This window comes from Sciurus carolinensis, chromosome 16 (genome assembly GCF_902686445.1).
Source record: "Sciurus carolinensis chromosome 16, mSciCar1.2, whole genome shotgun sequence".
Lineage (NCBI taxonomy): Eukaryota > Metazoa > Chordata > Mammalia > Rodentia > Sciuridae > Sciurus > Sciurus carolinensis.
Genome location: NC_062228.1, coordinates 63,942,444 through 63,963,633, shown reverse-complemented (window position 1 = coordinate 63,963,633; position 21,190 = coordinate 63,942,444). Strand labels below are relative to the sequence as shown.

Sequence of the window (21,190 nt, the reverse complement as noted above, 5' to 3'; positions counted from 1 at the left end):
AGACCAAGCGCTGACTGGTTGTCGAGTAGTAGTCAAGGCACATCACTTTCTACAAATGGACATCTGTCTGCGCCAGGCATTTCCTGCCAGACGATCCTGTCTTCACCAGCGGCTCTCCAAGACAGACCCAGGCGGTCAGCCCAGGATTCAGTCTGTGTGGTCAGAGTCCTTTTCTCCGGGCTGCCTTTTAACACAACAACCCGTCAGGTGGAGATTTCTGAGTCTTATTGTTTTTAGCCTCCTTGCCCACTTTCACTTTTAAGTAAGGAAGAGAGAGGGTCACAACTCACAGTTCACAGATGGAAAGCGGTCTGTGGCTCTCGAGGAAGGTGTTTCTTCACTTGTCACCCGAAACTGCTCAGAGTGTGCACGATGCTTGTGATGAGATGGACGGATCTGGCATGGTATCTTCCATTTGCCCCCCTTGCTGGGTTGACTCTAGTCATGCTGTTTCTGTGAGCTCAAACACCTGTGGGGGCCAAGCTCAAATTTTTATACATCCAGTTGTTTTATTATTTTTACATTTTTAATTTACTGCTACTACTACTACTACTATTATTATTTTGGTACTGGGGATTGAACTCAAGGCACTTTACCACTAAGCTACATCCCTAGCCCTTTTGATTTGTGGAGACAAGGTTTCACCACATTGCTGAGACTGGCCTCCAACTTGTGATCCTCTTGCCTCAGCCTCCTGAAGTCGCTGGGATTTCAGGAGCGCACCACTTCCCCTGGCTCCAGTTGTTTCAAATGTAGCCCAAGTAAGCAGATTTTTGGTCCATCGGAGCTCACCTGCTTCACATAGTCCACAAAACCACACTCAACATCCGAAAGCCAAACCCTGAGGCCGGGAAAGACTCCGGGTCTCTGCCACCCTTTGGAGCTCTGGTCCCAGAGGTCCTCTTCCATGCTACTGAAATGCAGCCTGGCTGTGAAAGCCTGGCTCTGGCCCTCACTGGCTGTCCCTTGAGCACCAGAAGGGACTTCCCTTCAGCAGACATGTCAGGGCTCATCCAAATAAACTCATAGTGCACTACCGCCACCTTGTGGCACGTCCTTTCTTTGACCAGCGCTGACGTCCAGAGCACATGCTCCAGTCCCTGTGCCTGTTCTGGACCATCAGTTGGGAAGAGCAGCAAGGAATGTCATTACCAGATCTCAGAGCACACACTGCCTGGCCATGCTGGAAACGGTGGCTGCTCCATTGTCGGGGTGCCCGAAGGAGGAGCAGAGAGGTCCCCGCTGGCTGGGAAAACTACGGCCCCCCTGCACGCCTGGCTCCCCACCCGCTCCCTGCCCCGGAGTCCACCTGTCCCTGTGTGCATCCGTCTCTGTCAACTCAGACTGCAGTGACATGTCACAGGCTGGGTGACTTGAACAGCAGGAATTTATTTCTCACAGTTCTGGGGAACAGGCTGGGCTCTGGTGAGGGCTCCCTTCTTGGTTTGCAGATGGCTGCCTTCTTGCTGAATAGCAGAGGAAGTGCTCCCAGCCCTCTGGTGGGTCTTCCCCTTCTTCTAAGGACACTATCCCATCATGGGGAGCCACCCTTCTGGCCTCATCCAAGCCAAATCACCACCCAGGGCCCACCTCCCAATGCCATCACACTGGGGGCCAGGGCTTCACCCTGCATCCAGCCCGTGACAGCATCCCTCCAGGGATGATGTGTCATTGCTTATTTTACAGCTCTGTGGAAGGTTCCTGCCTCTGAAAGGGCTAGCCGCACAGTGTCACTCTGGAAACCATCTGCTCATCCAGATGCTCAAAGACCCAAACTGACTGGGTGCAGTGGTGTGTGCGTGTAATCCCAGACACTCAGGAGGCTGAGGCTGGAGGATCGCAAGTCCAGGACCAGTCTCAGCAACTTAGTGAGACCCAGACTCAAAATAAAAAATAAAAGAGCTGGGGATGTGGCTCAGAGGTTAAGCGCTCCTGAGTTCATTCAATCCCTGGTACCAAAAAATTAAAAATTGGCTCAAACTGCCACTAGTCCAGGCTCATAACGGGCCTCTTGCGATCCTCCCAGAACATGAAAGGGCACAGCTGCGAGCTTCGGCTGTGAGACCATCTCCTGCTGCCCTCCAGGGATTCTGTGTCCGCAAAGAGATGCACACTCTGTCTTCAACCCTTGTTCCTGGCCCCCAGCTCCTGAACCCCTGGCATTGCCTGAGTGGTAGGGGTGCAGGAGCATCTTTTGTGACTCACAAGGAGCCCCCTCAACTTTGTCTGAGTTTATGCTGATGAGGTGACTTGGGGATGTAGGGATATTGCCAAAGGAAGCCACCAGGTGATTGGAGGGCTGGGACTTTCCGCCTCAGCCTCTGACCTGCAGGGAGGAGGGAGGGGCTGGGGGTGATCAGCCAACGGATGATGATTCAATCAAGCATGCCCTCGCACTGGAGCCTCCGTGAAGGCCCCAAATGGTGGGTGCAGAGTGGCCCAGCTGTGGACACATCCACATGGGACAACCCACTCCTGTGCCGGGGACCCTTCTGGACCATGTCGGAGTGTCTCTCCCTCTGGATTTCATGTGCATCCTTCTTCATAGCATCCTTTATAATAAACTGGCCCTAGGAGGAGGAGCTTTTGCCTGCATTTCCCAAGCTGTTGTAGCAAATTCTCAAATATAAAGGGAGGTCAAGGGACCTCTAGCCAGGTCAGACAGCAGCATAGTAACCTGGGGACCCGCTGCAGCAGGTTGCACCTGGGACGGGGGCAGTCTGCTGGGGCAAGGCCCTTGACCTGGGGGGTCTGGGCTCACCAGTGTCAGATTGGAATTGAACCTCTGGACACCCAGTGGTCTGCAGGGTTCAGCTCACACATCTGGCATCAAGGTTCACAGGGAGCTGCAACTGGCACCGTGGACAGGTTCTTCCTTTTGCTCTTTAGGCAAATAATACCTTGTCTGAATCTGAAAGCCACTCGCCTTATCCCCACTGGTTGGATCAGGCAGCCCTGTCCTTGCCTCATCTGCTGTATGTGAGCTTGACCGCTGTGTGTCCTCCTGGGGCCACTGTCACCAGTGAACATCCTAGTAACCCATACCTTGCTTTCCTCCAGCAAAACTGAACTTGACGGTCCCGCTTTGGGCTTTTAAGCTACCTAATAAAATTCCCAAATTCGGTTTTAAAAATTCAAGTCGCTGTAACTAACCAAAAGGAGTTGAAGGATGAGATTAAGAATAGGCTGCTTCTCTTTCACAGGTATGGGAGAGGGGAGAGAACAAGACGAGATGGAGAGAAGGGGAGGGAGACGGAGAAAGGCCTAGAAGTGAGAGCAAGCAGAAGGCTATTATTCGGTGCCATAAAACTAATACAAGAGTCTCATTTGATTAGGTGATAAACTGAGAATATTCAGAAGACCATAAATGTGTTTTATAGCCGTGTGCAGTGTGGAGCTCTATAGCTACTTATTATGATTGCCCATGTGTTCTGTGCTCTGCTCCTATAAATCTGTCCTTTGGAGTTTAACCTGCAAAGAATAACCTTGTGGGAGTCTGAGGCATCAGGGACCATAGCCAGCACAGTGGCAATGCCTTTCAAGGGGCGACCTGGTGCTGAGTGGCGGTCTTAGGCCGTGCCTTGTTGTCCTGGCAATGTGGTATCTCTGACACCTCTGCCTTCCCAGGCAGCAGGAGCTTGTGAGTTGGTTCTGTGGAATCAGAAGGCGCTCATTAGCACCGGATGCTGTTTTCCTCCCACACTTAGGATGGAAAAGTTAAAAGCCCAAGAAGCCTGGATTTTGTTGCTTCTGCATGGGTTTGAGAACCTGGTTTGATTCCAGTTGCAGCATCAAACACCATAGCTGACAGAGACAAGGGTTGCCCCTGATTTGAGCTGTGGTGACGAACAGGGGGAAATGTTACAGGCAAGGGCAGCTGCTGAACTTCTGGAGGCCATGGTGAGAGCCGGTGACGTAGTGGGGCGGTGGGGACAGCCTGGCTGCAGAAAAGGCTCCTGCGCTGGCTTCTGAGGGAAGGTGGTCAAGCAAAAGTGGGTGAGCAGTGGGCGGGGGTCTCCAGATGCAGGAAACTGCACCGGGAGGGCCCTGCGATGGGAAGGAGGCCTGTGCTCCAAGCCCGTGGTTCTCAAGCTTGCCGGACAAGGGAATCCCCAGGAGCATCGGGGGTCCGGGGTGACACACTCGGGACTCATCCTGTACCTCTTAAAACCTGCAGTGTCTGGCGGGGGCTCAGGCATCCCAGATACATCACGCACACTTCCATTCAGTGTCTTGACGGTTTTTAAGGGTGCCATTCTGTGACATGGATTCCCAATGTCATATAACCATCGCCTCCAGCGTCTCCAGAACCCTTGGTAAAACCGAAGCTCACCCACCACACATGCGCCCAGCCCTGGGGAGGTCACCCTTCTACCTCTGTCCCTGAATCTGACCCCTCTCAGTGCCTCCTGCACCGGAGATGTCCTCCAAGCTCACGACCCTTCAGGCTGGCGAGGGAAGCCCCTTTCTTTTCCAGGTGGAGGGATATCCGCCCGTGTGGCTGGGCCACTTTCTGTGGGTCCGTCTGTCGTGTGCAGCTGAGGTGAAGGTGCCGCTGACCTGGCAGGGGTCCCTCCTCTCTGCAGGAAGTCTGCCTGGCAGCTTTGCCTTCCTGTTTGTCAAGGCCCCGGGCGGCGGGTGTGGTGTCCAGCGGCCTGCGCGCTGGCCTCTTCTCTGCTACCTGGAGTTCTGAAGGGGGAGACTGGGGGGAGGTTTCCTGGAGACCCCGATCCAGCTCTCGTTCCTGCTATTGACTCTGCCGTCCAGAGGGCCCTTCTGCTGGGCTCTGGGTCGGAGCCCGCTTTGTGTTTCATGACAGAAGACCTCAGACTGGGTCTTTTATAAACAGAAGAAATGTATTTCTCATTGCTTTGGGGGCTGGAAGTGCAAGAGAAGGAGGCGGCATCTAGCCAGAACCTTCTCGCTGCAGCACCCACACCGGTGGAGGGCATAGGGGGTCGGGGGACGAAGGGGAGACCCTGCACCTGGGGCACCGGACTCCTGCCTCAGACCCCTCCGCCCACCTGCCCAGTTGCAGTGGAGGTAAGTTTCCTGCAGCTGAACTTGGGGACACTTGTCCTTGTGGCCACGGTGGACACTCACTGCTCTGCTCACAGTCAGACCTCTTGTTGTGCAGCCGCAGTTCCCTCTGTGAGCGTCTACGTGTCCTGGGCACAGTGGAGTTTGAGGGTGACTGATCAACTTCACACCCTGGCTCCAGATTCTTAGGCTGTAGGCGGCCCCTCTTGGCCACAATCCAGTCTCCTGGGCCCTGGTCCTCCCTCCTCCTCACAGCCTGCCCTCGATTTGCCCCCTCCTGCTCCGCTTTCCCTGTTCCTTCCTCCTCCTCCCCCCTGGCCTGTTGTGTGCAACTCCTTTCCTACCCACCGTCCCCGTCCTCCTCGTATCTGTTCACCTTTTCTCTCCAATCTCCTGGCCTATTTCCCTTCTCATGCTATTTTATTTTATTTAAGGTACAGGGGATTGAACTCAGGGATGTTTTACCACTGAGCCACATCCCACCCTATTTTGTATTTTATTTAGAGACAGGGTCTCACAGAGTTGCTTAGGGCCTTGCTAAGTTGCCCAGGCTGGCTTTGAGCTTGCAGCCCTCCTGCCTCGGCCTCTGGAGTAGCTGGGATCACAGGCCACCACACCCAGCTCTGTTAGTGTCTTCTACGGCACCTGCACAAGACCAGCAGAGGCCAGTGGCAGGCCTAAGGGAGAGCCTCGTGCCCTGGTGGCACCACGGGGGGCGCAGTGTCTCAGAAGATGGGTGCTGGGTCAGAGAGCTGAGAAGCATCCGCTCTCACAGACTGAGTTTGGCGCCTCCTTGCACGTAGGCTGGCCTCCTCATCAATTAGGGATGCCCTCGGAGCCCCCGTCTCCACAAGCCCCACATCTGCAGGTTCCACCAACCACAGTTGGAAAACAAAGCAAGAAGACGCGTGTGTGTGAACAGGCGCAGACTCTGCCCCTGCGGTCATCCCCTGAACACAGAGCGTGACAGCCACCTACGTTCTGTCAGGTACTCCAAGTCATGCAGATGACCTCGAGCACACAGGAGGACCGTGGGGGCTACAAGCAACTGTCACACCCATCTCCATGAGGGACTTGAGCATCTGCAGATCTGGGTATCTGTGCGGTGCGGGGTGTCCTGGAACCATGCCCATGGATACCAAGGGGCAGACGGACAGCCTGCAATCACAGCATAGAGGGCGTCACACACTAGGTCTGTCTCCTTGAGCACCACGGGAGAGCCAAATAGCACCCACCTCTGCTTCCCTAACTCAGAGCTGATGCCTGCCAGCCAGGGCGGGGCTCGAGGCGGGAGAACCGCCGCTGTCTGTTCCTTATGTCATTCTTACCAAAGCAAATCTCACACAGTCCTTCCTCCATCGCTACCAGAGAAATGGAGCGTCACAAGGCCTTCACTGTGGACGGATGGAATTCCACAGCCTAGCCTTTAAAACGCACGCCCGTCTTCAAAGTTAGCCAAAGGACGTCAAGAAGAGAGGTGGAAGATGTCCTCGGTTTCCTGATACTACGTAAGGGGAAAGATTCTTCTGAGTCATAAGACTAATTTAAGGAATTGATTTGATAAGGTGTTGAGTTGAGAACATTCCCAAGAATATCAATCTTGTTTTCTGGTGCAATATGGAGAATCACATGAATATTCATGACTGCGACTGAAGTGTTCCCTTCTCTGTTCAGATGAATCTGTACCCAGAACCGTTGTTTGAATAAAAGGATCTTGTTGGATTCTCAAGCCTTTTATAAAAATCATTTTCACATCTTTTGAAAATAACTTTTCAAGTAATACCTGTCATTATCATTGGCTTTACTCCTTGATCATTTGTTGTCTTATTGATTTTTCTGTGTTCCCAAACAGCGAGATGAGTGAGCTGCATCAAGACAAACCAGCCTCAGGGCATTTGCTCTTCTTCCAAATGTAAGGTGGAAAAAAATAATTAAGGCCGGTCAGTGACTTATTTGATTTCTTATTTTAATACAGAAATTGAAAATTCTTTTACTTAAATTAGCATACCTACCTGATGCAATTTTTAAACTTTATTTGGATCCCAATTTTAAAAAAATGATAAAAAGAACATTTGAAAGGCATCAGGCAAATTCAAGTTCTGACAGGTATCAGCGGCTCTCAAGGAAGCTCTGTGAGTTCTCCTGGTGTGATGTTGCCTGTGGTGGTGAGATCACTTTAAAATGGTTCGTTCTGATCAAGATAGCCATGCCCTGGACTATTCTGAGATGAGGAAGATGACTTGGCCGAGGAATCACTAACCTCAAAGCGCGGCTTTTGCAACGGCTGGGACAGTGCAGCGCCCCAGGCGGGAGCCAGGCCCAGTCCACCTCGCTCGCCCCGAGGGCTGCTCAGCCCGCGCCACGTCCCCCAGAAGACGATGCTGCGGAACACGGCCCAGCAGCAGCCTCCCCAGGAACAGACCCCGGGCCGAGGACTCGGGATCGAGTTGCGTTCTGGGGAAGGAAGGAGACACGGGAGAGGATGGTGGGGGGCTTGGGCGGCCCCCGGAGCGTGGCTGGAGCTCACAGGTGGCAGGGACTGCTCCATCAGCTCTGGAGGCAGCGTCCCCTGCTCCTCAGGCTGACCCTCAGGGCAGCTGAGGCACCCACCCATCCATCTGCCCATGGGTGCTGCCTCCTGGCCACGATTGATGGGCAGGGCACGTCCACAGATGGCTCTATGCTGTTTTCCCCAGCTTCTGGGATCGTGGTCTTGGGTGTGCCCCGGGGAGGGCGGAAGTGACCTCAGTGGTCAGGGAACAGGCAGCACAGGCCGGATGCAGCAGGGAGGCTACAGGCTGGCTTCTTACACAGACCCTCTGACTTCAACCCCCTTGACTCCACAAATTGTGGTAAAACGCATGTGACATAAAACTTACCATCTGAATGACTGTCCAACCACGCGGAAACTCCGCACCTGTCCATCAAGTCCCCCTCCACCCCTGCTCCACCCGTCCATCTTTGGCCCTGTGACCCTGGCTCCTCTAGGAGCTCCAGGTGCCTGGGATGACAGGGACTTTGTCCTTCGGATCTGGCTTGTCTGCTGTGACGTCCTCATGGCTTGTCCCTGGGGTGGCTGGCCTCATGATCTCCTTCCTTTTCAACGCCAGACGATGTTCTGTTGCATGGAGGGACCGCGAGCTGTCTCTCCTCGTGCGCCTGGGGCACCTGGGCTGGCCCATCTTTGGCTGCTGAACATGAGTGTGTGGTGATTTTTGAGACCCTGCTTTCCGTTAACTTGGGGTTTATACTCAGAAGCAGAATTCCTGGGTCAGAACTGATTTGATTTTTAGTCTTGAAGCCGCAGGTAGGGCAGGGATGTGGCTGCGTGCTTCTGGAAGCCCGTGCGTCCCGTCTGCGTGTATGTGAAAGCCCTCACGGTTCACTTTCCGCGTTAGTTTGTCTCTTTTTCTCATCCCACACCACTTCATGTGGAAGCTCTAAAAGCTAAAAATTTTTTAAACATGTGAAACGGTAAAATCAGCATATTGCTTTCAGCCTGTTTAGAAAGCACAAGTAAGCAAGTGAAAAACATGGACCACAACCTCTCATCACTCAGAGAGCGGTATTACGAGAGCAGGTGATCACAGCCTTCTAGATTTTTCCAGGGGCAGGTGGGCCCCCAGCCCGGTTGGGATCCAGCATCTGTGTTCTCCACATTGCGTCTACACCTCCCCAGACGTGGGCATGGCCCCCAAGTCCCCCCGTGGAGCTGCTCTGCTAACAGCATGATGCTCTTGCTTGGGCCTGTTGGAACTTCGTCTCCTCCTCCACCCTCGCTTCCTCTGCGGTGTTCCTAAGTCCTCTCGGTCATCAGTGCTGGCCCAGGGTGCCTGGGAGTTGGACACAGAGCTCCACTTGCATCTGCTTGACCAGAAAAGCTGGCTGTGAGAAAGGGAGGCACGCCTGCTCTTCTGGACTGTGTGAGTCCAGCTGCGTTCTGTCCTGCCAGGGAGGGGACGGTGGGTCATGGGTTGGACTTGCGGTTTCTCCATCGTCTGTGTGGATTTGTGTCTGTGCCTCTGAGAGGGCAGCCTGAATCCCCTGTGTGGCTGGCGGACAGTGTGGGTCCAGTCCCTGGGACAGTGTTGGACAAGCAGGTATTTCCTGCCTCGACCATGAAACAGGCCTTGTGGGTAAGCTAGGGGATTAAAAACCTGAACCATGTTGCTGCCGATCCCAGAGGCAAAGCGACGTCGACCTATACAGCAAGCCTGAAGGAGCACTCCTGAATGAGGGGTGAGGGGACCACCATGAATTCCCAGGTCTTGGGGAAAAGCAGGGCCCTTTGGAGTGGAGGCAGGGCTGGTGGGGCCCGTGGGTGAGTGAACCGTAAGCCGGGGTCCCCATGTGCTGGCACACCTTTTTCCGTCTTCCAGAATCCAGCTGTTGCTGGACTTTCCAGTGGCTTTTGTTGGATGTATGTGACCCCTGCCTTCTCTCCTATGTGATATTTTCTTGAAGTTGACCCACATATTCTTTGTTCTTTTAAAGACTCTAAAAGCACATCTGTAAGACACTTGTGTGGAAGGTCCTTCGGTAGGAACGGAAGGTGGCCCTCGAACTGGCGGAGTAGCCACACCGCTTGGCTCCTGTCCCCACTGATGCCGCCCCAGCTGCTCTTTCCCCTGTTCCGTTTCTAAGGGACAGGAGAGCAGGAAATGGGACAGAAGGCAACGCCTACCGCTTCCCCGGTGTGGCTGCTGCCGGGAGAGCTGGAGGAAGGCTCCCGCAGGCTCAGTCTGCTGTCCTCGTCCCCGGAAGCCGCTTTAGACCATGTGTCTTGTGGCTGCCATACTGAAGGAGCACACCTGGGTGGCTGGACAGCAGAGGCGTGTCTTCTCTCCCACCCGCAGCCTGAGGTCCGGGATCAAGGAGAGCACAGGGACGGACACTTCTCTCCTCCGCCTGCAGGTGGCGCTGTCCCCCTGTGTCCCTCTGCCTGCCTGTCCCTTTGGAAGGACACCAGTGGGACTGGATTGGGGCCCACCCTGATGACCTCATTTTACCTGTTACCTCTTTTTAGCATTTCTGCGCCTTTAAGATAGTGAACTAACACATTGTCACTGCATATATTTATGGGGTGAAGGGGATACCACTCTATGACCGTGTCGCGGAGTGATTCCTTCAAGCTAACCAGGTAGTGGTCGGCTTTTGTGCTGAGACCATCTGAAGCTGACTCTCAGTGAATTTGAAATGCACACAGTAGGTCTCAAGGAAAAGCCCACCTCCCATCTAGCCCAGGCCTGGGCCTCTGACGGCGCCTCCGACGACACCTCCCGTCCTGCCCTCGGCCGGTGGTACTTCTGAGGCCAAGGCTGCCCCGCGTTCTTAGGTACCTTAGGTTCATCTTTTGCGCCCTGCCCTGCGCGATCCTCTCTCCCTGGTCACGCCTGAGAGGAATGCTGGGTCGAAGGGCAGGTGGACGCCTGGCTGCATCAGTGACGTTTAGGCAGCTTTCCTGAGGATTTGTGCCACTTCCTTTTCCTCCTCCATCTGGGCCAGTGCCTCTTTGACCGCCCGGATCTCCTTTTCTCCGTAAGACTTCACCCAAACCCCGTGCCAACCCGTGGGCTGGGGATGAGGGGCGGGAGCCAGCCCCTGCCGGAGCCGCGGGGCCTGGAAGTGGCCTCCAGGGAGCCCTGCCCGGGTCCGTGCCCCCTGGGAATCGCCTCTGCTGGGTTCTGGCGATTTGCTTCCAGCCTGCAGAACGTGGCCTGGCAGGTGGGCTGTGTCTTCAGCGGCTGTTTCAATGACCCTAACGCCCTTCCTGACCGCGCAGGGCCGAGGTGGGCTGTGCCGGAGAAGTCACGGGCCAGCGACCAGGGCTGGCTCAGCGGCCAGGAGCTCAGGCCTCGGTCAGCAGGCCTTCAGAACGGAGTCCTGCCATCTCAACTGCAGGATCCCGTGCTGTGTGAGACCAAAAGCAAATGGAAAGGAAATCTGAATGGTGTTCTTGGTGAATTGCCAGGAGCATCTTTATTCTGGCTTCAGAAATAATCCTTTTTAAAATCAGAGCATGATAGACATGCCTAGTAGTTGGGTTCATTTTGACAAAATCACGTAAGTCTGGAGCTTGATTTCAGTCCCTCCTGCCGCCCCATCCTCCTTCCTCCACTCATCTTCCTGTCACTCGTTTATTTATTTTTGAACTGGCGATTTCTACATGTACATAGAAGTGTCCTATGTTTACGATGCACATAGCATGGCTTTGTCAAACTCGTCCCACTTTCCTCCCCTCTCCTGTCCCCCCTCCCTCCCCCTCCATCTCCACCTCAGCACAATTCACCATGGCCAGATCACGGAATCAGCCAGGTGCCCGTCAACAGGTGACGGTGTTTATAATCCCACTGGAGTTCCACTCTGCCATAAAGAAGGTGAAATCACGCCTTTGCTGGCACACGGGAGGCACTGGAGAACGTCACGCTAAGTGAGATAAGCCACACCGAGAAGGTCCAGGGCGGAACATTCTCTTGCTGTAGGTGGAAGCTGGAGAGAAGTAAGAGGGGGCAGAACGGGGCACCACAAAGACACAGGGAAGAGCAGTGGCGTACAAATTGATCCTTTCAGGATTTCAGTGACCGTCCAGTTTCAAGTGAATGTATTTATTTGTTTACTTTATTCTGTGTTGCGGATCAAACCCAGGCCGCACGCACACTGGGCCAGCTCTCTACCTCTGAGCCGCACCCCAGCCCTAACATACTTGTGTTAAAAACGAGACCCACCCTGAAAGCAAAGCCAAAGTAAGGCCCGCCTTGGCCGTCCGTACCCACTGGGGTGGCCCGTGGGTGGACAGTCCTTGACCATCCATACCCACTGGGTGGCCTGTGGGTGGACAGTCACTTAGGGCTCTGTGGTCTTCCTCAGCCAGAGCTGTGAGCACAGGACAATGCAGGCAGCGTCAAGTGGCTTCACACCTGCAGAGTGGAGTGCCTTGGCCTCCTTAGGACCAACTCTGCAGGCCCAAGTGCTAAGGTTTGGGGGTTTCCAATCAGATGCCCGACGTGTGCCTGAGGCGGAGGAGGGCGTGCTGTGAGTCAGGTCCTCCAAGACGGGTGTGTGAGGAACATGTTGCAATCAGCGCGCTTCCTGAGCCTGGATGCCGGTGGGAGGAACGGAAGAGCCCGCTCAGGGCGGGTGCTGCCCACTCCCTGGGGCCGGGAGGCTGTGCCGTTCTGGCCCTGCCTGTCTGTGGGCCGCAGAACCCAGGAAGGACGCTTGGTACAGGTGGCGGGCCAATATGATCCCGGAGCTACTGTCCCTCCTCTGCTTCAGTAAGTTCACGGGGCCCTGTGCTGGGCTGCAGAGGGTCAGTCACATAGTGGAGAGAGGTTGGGGACAGATGGGGGGTCACAGTGTCAGCTTCAGATCCCCGAGGACATGGGAGGAGCCGGGCCTTGCGGATGCGCTGGAGGCATTGGCGCCAGCCCAGGCCCACCTCCTGTTGCGCTGAGTACCTCTGCCACCAGGCCTCAGCGGCTGCACGGTCTCCTCAGTGCCACTCGGAGTGTGTGCACGTGAAAGTGCTGAAGAGAAACCGTATCTCAGCTCCGTAAGCAAGATGCAGGGTCAAAGAGACCTGTGGACTAGCTCTGACTAGGAGCAAGGTCGCGGGACTCTGGCGGAGCAGCGTCGCGGGCCAGGGTTCTGAGCCCGCTCCTGCTGTTTTCTGTGGGCAGTTAGTTATGCTGCCGTACGGCAGGGACGAGCTTCACATGGACTTTCTTCCTGTTGTGATCAAAAGTATCGTGAGAGACACCGGAAGGTGACAGATACCGGTCTTGAGGTAGCATTCGATAACGTCGCTCACCCTTCCTCCCGCCTAAAATCGTCACACGAAACATTGGCAGGACACGTCCCACACTTGGGGAACTCCATTCTGATCCGACCCTGGGCCCTAAAACCTGCAAGAGCAAGTTGGGTCCACTTTTGCAGGTTAGGAGTTTAATTTGACATTGCAACGTGGAGTGAACGGATTTCGGGGAAACCGAATTTCCACATGGGGCTGTCGACTCCATGATCCTTGTTTCACACGGCCATGGAGGTCAACTGAGGGGGCGTGTGTGGAAGGTGTGTCCCCTGGAGCTGGAGACATCTGAGGAGGTAGAGCTAGTTCAGAATGGGCCCAGCTGTGGCGTCCGCCTGCCCCCAGGATAAGTGCTTCCAGAAACAAACGAAGCTAGATGGCCCCAAAGCCACCGAGAGGTCACCCTTTGGGTTCTTCCTGTCACTCTTGTTCTCTGACCCCCAAACTTTAGGCTCCTGGAGATTTTCTTATGTCGCAGGCCTGTGTGACGAAGGGGTGCTTCAGTTGTGTTTGGGGGACTGTGGGTTGGAGCATGGGCAGCGGGTGTTCCGGAACCTTCGCTCCTGTGTGCACCAGTTGTAGGGTGTCAGGAAACTGTCGATACTTAGGATTTAGTTTCCTCATCTTTCAAGGTCAACTTAGCAGGTCCATGTGTGAGTGCACAGTGCTCAGTAATGGTTCTTGTTTTTTTATGAGAGAGGGTCTTGCTGAGTTGCCCAGCTTGGCCTCAAACTTGCCATCCTCCTGCCTCAGTCTCCTGAGTAGCTGAAATTACAGGTGTGCACCACCATGCCTGGCTAATTATGATACTTTTTGTTATCCTTTCATCTCTGACTTGATTCCATCAACTGTTTCTTCTAGAGAGCTTCCCTGACTATATGCATGAAAATCTCATTCCTTCCTTTTTATGACTGAATAGTATTTCACTGTAAGTGGAATAACATAGAGATATATATACAGACACAGATATAGACCTAGAAGGGGACTTATTCCAAGGAGATTGTTCATGAATTTTCAGAGGCAGAGAAACCCCATGATCTGCCATCTGCAAGCTGGAGGCCCAGGAGAGCTAGTGACAGGTTCCAGTTCCAGAGCAGAACATTGTGGTCTCAGCCCGAGCAAGCAGGCAGGGGAGCATCCCACCTCCTCCCACCTCGGCAGAACGCCCACCCGCCTTAGAGAGAGCCACCTGCTTTACTCAACACCCCAGTGCAAATGCTGAGCTCTCTGGAAACCCCAGATGTTCAACCAGGTATCTGGGCATCCCTTGGCCCCGTCAAGTCGGCCCATAACATTGACAGCTGCAACCCCAGCATAAACTGCACCCGCTAACCAGAGGCTTGTCCCTCTTTTCTCCCTGACCCTTTCTCCCCTACTTTCTGTTCCTGTGAGTTTGCCTACTGTAGGTACCAGGTAGGAGGGGAGCCATGCAGAACTGTCCTCTGCCTGGCCACTTCCCCTGGCCAACGTCCTGGGGTTCTGCCAGTCATGCTGTGGCGTGTGGACATTTCCTTGTTCTGTGAGTGTGTGTGTGTGTGTGTGCGTGCGTGTGTGTGCGTGTGTGTGTGAATGAATTCCATTTAAGTGACTACCTTTCGCTTACCCATTCATCAGTGGATGGGCAAGTGGGTATTTCCCACTGTTTGGCTATTCATTACTTCCCTTTTAAAAATATGAAATGTCTTTTTTATTGATGTGCATGTAATTTTAGCACAAAAGCCTGGTAACTTCCTCCTTTTACTACGAAGACACAAAACCGTTGCCTCCATATAAGGTGGAGAAAGAGGAAATCTCTGAAGCAGCCCGATCCCCTTATTAAGCTCGTGTCCGCACACAGCCTGATGTTACCGTTAAAGAGATCTCGGTACTCAGGCAAAACGTGCCCCCGTGTCTGGGACTCAGGCAGGACCACTGTGAATGGTCCCCTGTGAGGCCACTTTCACTCAGAAGTTCCTTTCTGCATGAGTTGATGTCCCAGTCTCGAGTTGTGCGTGTCAGAGTCATTTAGCGGGGGGTTCTCCACCCTGGCTCGCATTCGAATCACCTGGGGCACCCTTGCCTGAGCCCATCCCAGGGATCCTGGCTGGCGCTCTGGGCTGGTTCTGTCCACTGGCCTGTCCCCAGGTCCCCAGCCTGATGGGCAGCCAAGGGTAAGGGTCATCCAGTTGGACTCTCCTACAAATGCGGCTACCTGTGGGGCAGGCGGGGGTGCTTTCCCCTTTCTGGGATATCCATTTGGATTTTTTTGAGGCTGACACAGGCACCAAACAAGCTGGAGTATCAAGGCATGAAAAGAGGTCATGCAAACACCGGATCAGAGTCCTTCAGGGTTAGGGTGGAAGCTGGCTCTGCGAGCCCTCCCCAGGAGCCCATCCTTACGCCCAGCAGTGGATGTGATGGTGAGGTATCGGAAGCGTGGGGGGAAGAGGGGGCGCTGTAGCCAGGAGCGTCTGGGCCCATTCCTGTAAAGTCTCTGACTCTTGTTTAAACGGAGCGTCTTAGTCTGCTTTCTGTTGCTGTAACAAAATCCCTGAGGCAGTGGCTCCTGCTTCAGCCTGCTTTCTGTTGGTGACATCAAATGCCTGAGGTAATCAGCTTAGAAGGAGGACGGGTTTATTCTGGCTTGTGGTTTCAGAAGTTTCAGCCCAGGGTTGGTTGGCCATGGCCTTGGGCCTGTGGCGGGAAAGTACATCATGCAGGAGCCCATGATGGAGGAAGCTGCTCACCTCACAGTGACCAGGAAGCACAAGGAGAGAGAGGGGAAGGGGACAGAGTCCCCATTGTCCCCAATGACCAGGCCTCAGCACAGGAGCCTGGGGGGACGCTGCAGATCCACACTGTGGCAGCTCACGGTTCTGGTGGCTGGAAAGTCCAATAGCACAGGACTGGCATCTGGCAAGAGTGTCCCGTGCTGACCTGGCAGAGGGACGGCACAGGCAGAAGGGGCACGTGTGCTGGCGGGGCAGCACCTGCCCTTGTGGAGCAGGGCTGGTCCTGCGGGAGGGACGTCAGCCTTCAGAGGGCACTGCCCCTGACACTGCTCCTCCAAGGTGCACCACCTCAGTTCTGTCCCCTGGGGACCTGACTTCCAGCACAGGAGACTTTAGGGGACACACTCTGATCCCAGCGCGGGGAGATGACCAGTCAGTCACCACGTGCTGCTGATGGCCGACCAGGAGGCAGGGCCAGACAGACCTGGGCCACCCAGACCTGCCTTCCAGCCGCCCAGTCACAGTGTCTCCAGGGCACCCCGGGGACCTTCTCGCAGCTCCTATGATGGCCACGTGGTCTCCGCCGAAGCCTCAGTCCAGGCACCAAGCAGCCATCTCCGTGAGGAGGTCTCAGGAGCCCCTGGCCCCACACAGGGTCCGAGTCGTCAGGAGCAGGCCTCCAGCCTCCCCGGTGGTCCTCCACCAGTGCCCACCCCTGGGGCGGAGGCGGGGAGTCAGGCCCTGTGCCCCAGGCTGTCGCAGAATTAGTGAGAGTACGTGACACCTAGGGACGCAGATAACAGGCGGTCCGTGGGAGCGTGTGCAGCGCAGGCGGGAGCCCAGGGAGGCGGCGAGGGGGCGGAGAGACTCCCGGAGGCACAGCACAGCTCCGGGAACCTGGGAACCAGAGTGGGAAGCAGGGTCGGGGCTCAGCAGGCGCCTGGGGCGGCCGGCTCCAGGCACCCCTCCCCCTCACCGGCTCTTTGCAGGACTGTGCCTTGGCCAGAGAGACGCCAGTGGAGATGGTGAGTGACTCTGCTGCAGCACCAAGGTTCCCGGCCCTCCCCTCTCTCTAACTGGGCTTCTGTGACCCAACCCTGAGCTCTGCTTCCTTCCAGGGCCCCTTCCCAAGCCCACCCTCAGCGCCTGGCCCAGCTCGGTGGTCCCCACCAAGAGCAACGTGACTCTGCGATGCTCCAGCCCCATCCCGGGGGTTGACTTTGTTCTCAGAAAGGGCTCTGCTACTTTGGACACCAGGCTGCCACGTGATGCAGCTGAGACCACGGTTGAATTTCATCTCACTGAGCTAGGCCCCCGGAGTGCTGGATGGTACACCTGTGAGTGCTTCAGGAGAGGGTCTCCTTATGTGACATCCCAGGCCAGCAATGTTCTTCTACTCTTGGTCACAGGTGAGAGGTGGGGCTGGCTCAGAATAGCATGTGGTGATCTCCAGACGGCTGAGGGAGGGAAGGGAGGGGAGGGGAGAGGCCGTCACCTCCAGAGCAGCTGGGGTGGGGCTGGGACAAAGCTGGATCCCTTGGCTGCATCCAGGACTTGCGGCAGGAGGAATCTTGTCCTGGGTCCAGAGCAGACGGTGGGAGAGGTCAGGTGTGGCGAGGACCTGCCAGACCAGGGTGAGCCGGGGACCCAGGGCCTTCCCCATGACCTCAGAGCCTCCTTCCCTTGCAGGATATTTACCTAGACCTTCCCTCCAAGCCCACCAAGCGGGCGTGGTGACCGCGGGGGGAGAGGTGACCCTGCAGTGCCAGATGCCCAACACTGCGGTGGCGCCTTTGGTGTCTGCCCTGCTGAAGGCGGGGACCCCGTCCCCGGTGCAGCTGCACAGGCCCGTGGGGAGGGAGGCAGACTTCTCCCTTCGGGATGTGACGGTCCGAGACACGGGGACCTACAGCTGCATCTACTACCAGGCCAGGCCTCCCTTCTGGGCCTCAGACCCCAGTCCTTCCCTTGACATCCTGGTGACAGGTGAGGCGTTACGTGATTTCGAGGACTCGATTGTGCTTGGAGAATTTTTGTCCTTATTTTGTCTTTTCTTAGTCTGTCACTTCTCTTAAAAACCTTCCCTTCCTCCGTTTCCACTCCTTTGCCTTGTTGGTTCTGTGCCCTTGGTCATTTCTCCACTGTCCTTCAACGTCCTGAATCTGCCAGGAGCAGAATCCGCCTCAGGTTCTCTGCCTCTCTGCATGTGTGGGTTTTCCTGGGAAGTGGATCTTGTTCTCAGTGACTCTCTGTTCCCGACCTGATTTTCTGCAGCCTGCTGCTCCTGGTCTGGTGCAGGTTCTCCTCGGGTCTCTGTCACTGGGGCCACTGTTGGGACTCTCCCGAGTGATCTGTCCTGGCCAGCGGGCGGTCTCGCCAGCTGCTGCTCACTGTCCTCCCAGTTTTGTGAATCCTCTTTTATGCTGTTGAGGGTGCAGAGCGCGACTGTTTTATAGTCAGAAATAAAGGTCTGGCCAGGCGTGGTGGCACACGCCTGTAACCCCAGAAACCCAGAGGCTGAGGCAGGAGGGCTACGAGATCAAAGCCAACCTCAGCAACTTAGCCAGGCCCGGCCAAATAAAACCTAAAAAGGGCTGGGGATGTGACTCAGTGGGTAAGCACCTCTGGGGTCAATCCTTGTTACTGAAAAAGAAAAAAAGAAAGCAAGGTCTGCATGGTCATTAGTGAGAGGAGCAGAGGGCTTCCCCAACCCGCTAGGGACTCGCCGTCCTCCCTAGGGGCTCCACCTGCAGGGGACCCTGTTGCCCTTGAGATGAGCACTGTGCTCTGGGGGTGGGCTGAGTCAGGTGGGAGCCAGGGCCAACGCCAAGCCACCGCTCTCTGGCGGCGGGGCCCAGATGGCAGTGACCCCAGGCTTGGGGCAAGCAGTCTTGGTGCCAGCAGGCTCCCCTGAGCTGCCTGCATGTGAGGCTGCCCTGCTGCTGGTTTCTGGACTCTGGAAACTCTTTTGGTCCTGTGTGCTGCCCCAAGGAGTAATTCCTCATCCCTGGAGGGAAGAGGGGAAAGGAAAGGCGGGAAGGTGCAGTGAGGGAAGAGGATGGAGGCAGAGCAAATAGAAAGGACAGAAGATGATCGTAGGTAGGCAGCTGTCCGCTCTCGTGAAACCCCACGTTTTGTTTTCAGGGGCTAAACTTCACTGAAAGTCCAGTTGACCGCTGGCCAGGAAGTAGGAGCAGGGGTCAGGGTGAGACTTGGTGGAGCCACCAAGGAGCAGGGATGCCTCTGTGGCCGGCGCTCAGCCCTTCTCTCAGTTCCCGCAGGCACCCCGACCCAGGGTTACACCAAGGGCAACCTCGTCCGGCTGGGAGTGGCGGCTGTCGTCCTGCTGATCGGGGGCCTCCTCCTGCTGGAAGCCTGGCACGCGCAAGGGGAGCTCCAAGTGCAGCCAGGTACACAGCTGAGCATGCCCCTCCCGGCGCCAGAGGGGTTCCCCAGGGCTGATGGGTGTCGCTGACCGGCAGAGACAGAATACGCGGCTGCGTACCAGCGTTCTCATTTGCCAATTTGATTGCCTCCGTCAGCCTGGGAGGAAGAGTCGGGTCATTGCTTGTGCACGATTCAAGTCCTCCCGCTCATGGTGAGAGGACTGCCCCCACGCAGCCCAGCCTGCCCGCTGAGGCCACTCTCCTCGCAGACCTCGGCCACCTGGTGCAGCATGGCCGACTAGCCGCCAGGGTGCTCAGACCCGTGGCTCACCACCCGCCCTCTCTGGCTCCTCCCCACGGGCACAAATGGAAGTTCAGGGACGATTTTTTCCCCATGTGGGACCGTCTTGTTGGTTTTAGGGACATTTAACACCTCTAAGTCGCTGAGAAATGCCAACCGAAGCCCCAGTCCTGGTGGGATGGGGAAGAAGCCGCCAGCCTCCCTGCAGCTCTCCACCCCGGGGAGGGCAGGGGAACCAGGGCCTCCTTCAGAACCTGTCGTAGGTGGGGGGATCAGTGACCCTCTTCTGAACCCAGGCCTGTCCTTCGCACCCACAGAACCCCCCCAGCTCCCCAGGGCACCCGTGAATCCTGGAGAGCGTCCTGCACCGGCTCACCCAGCTCTTTGAAGGGCGTCCCCCTCCTCCGGACTCCTCACCGGGGACAGAGCAGAGGCTGGGCACGCTGCATGATCACTGTCATCAGACGTGGGTGCTATCTGTTCCCCACTGGCATGGCCTTGCCACCTGGACCCTCAGCTGAGCCCGTGTGTGTGTGGACCTCTTTCTGTAACCCCAGCTCATTCATGTGGTCATTGTGGCTTTCATTTTCCTTTTCCTAAGAGTGGATGTTGAGAAGATAGAATATACAAGATTTTATATACATATTTATGTATGCATTTATACATAATACAGATGGACCTCATGTGAAATGCATATTTATATTCCTATAAATTGCTGACTGGATATTTTATCCACCTTTTTTTTTAGTTGAGTTCTTTTTTGGGGGGATGGAGCCCCCCAAAAAAGGACACGCTTATCTGGGTTCTTTATCTTCTTAACTTTGCAATGGACAAACACACGATCTGGACGCAAGCCCATCTGTTTATATGCATTGTGCGAACATTGGTTTTAGTCCATGCCCTATCTTCAGTTTTTAACCTCTCTTTCTTTCTGTATGGGAGTCGAACCAGGGTCTCACATATGCTAGGAAGTGCCCTACCACAGAGCCACCTCCCCAGCCCCTGAACATCTCTTGAAAAGCAAGGGTTTTGAATTTTGGTGAAACTGATAAACCATGAGTATTTTTTCCTCTATGGTAAAGCTTCTGTATCCCAGCTGAGAAATGTGTGCCCACCCCAGGGTGAAGGATTTGTATCCCTGTCTGGGCCACAGTTTTTTGGCTTCCCACTTTCTATTCATCCTGGTGTCTGGGAGCGGTCGGGCTCATGATTTGACCTGCACTCTGGGTATTTCAGCGCTGTTTCCTGAAAGGACTATGTATTTCCCTTGGGACCACCACGGCACTATTGCTCAAAACTCAACTTACTGTGCCAGTCACGCTGACGTGGGTCTGTAGTCCCGGTAACTTGGGAGGCAGAGGCAGGAAGATCACTTGAGCCCAGGAGTTTGGGACCAGCCTGGGCAACACAGCAAAACCCTGTCTCAAAAAATAAAGCAATGTATGAGTGTACCTTCCCCCCTACATCCTCACCAACATTTATTGTTGATTGTATTCTTGTTAATTGTCACTCTGATTGAAATCTTAGAGTAGTTTTGATTTGCATTTCTCTAATTGTTAGAGGTGTTGAATGTTTTTGCATATACAGCGTGTCCGATATGATCCCGCCATATGTACAATCAGAAAAATGAGAAATTAGACCCCATTTAAGCATGATTTATCAAGACGCATACATGCCTTTTACTGTCATGTATAACTAGTTAGGACAAATTTTAAAAATTAATAATAATAATAAAAAAGCAAAACCAAAAGCCTTTCAATTCACTGCAGGTTAGTGGGTCGGTTTCAGAATTCTCTGCTGCTTCATTGATCTACTCCACCTCTCTTCTTCACACTGCACTACATTGACCACTGCAGCTTTTAAATAAGACTTAAAAACAGAGAGTATGGGTTTATCAAATTTTACAAACCATTCTAGATGCTTTTGAATGTCCACATTTTACTCT

General features: G+C 54.9%; 1 protein-coding gene across 3 annotated transcripts; it reads left to right on the top strand.

The window, feature by feature from the left end:
* The first annotated feature begins 12,161 nt into the window (after positions 1 to 12,161).
* Tarm1 (T cell-interacting, activating receptor on myeloid cells 1) lies at positions 12,162 to 20,943 on the top strand. 3 transcript variants are annotated; one of them, XM_047528988.1, is made up of 7 exons: positions 12,239 to 12,314; positions 13,866 to 14,099; positions 16,548 to 16,583; positions 16,677 to 16,967; positions 17,248 to 17,544; positions 18,831 to 18,968; positions 19,563 to 20,943. In XM_047528988.1, the coding sequence occupies exons 2-7, from the start codon at positions 14,063 to 14,065 to the stop codon at positions 19,631 to 19,633; spliced, it is 870 nt and encodes a 289-aa protein (XP_047384944.1). In that variant the 5' UTR covers positions 12,239 to 12,314; positions 13,866 to 14,062; the 3' UTR covers positions 19,634 to 20,943. The 3 variants fall into 3 exon arrangements, with proteins under 3 accessions (XP_047384945.1, XP_047384946.1, XP_047384944.1); XM_047528989.1 differs by lacking the exon at positions 13,866 to 14,099 and having other exon boundaries at positions 12,162 to 12,314; XM_047528990.1 differs by lacking the exons at positions 13,866 to 14,099; positions 16,548 to 16,583 and having other exon boundaries at positions 12,162 to 12,314.
* Positions 20,944 to 21,190: the final 247 nt, after the last annotated feature.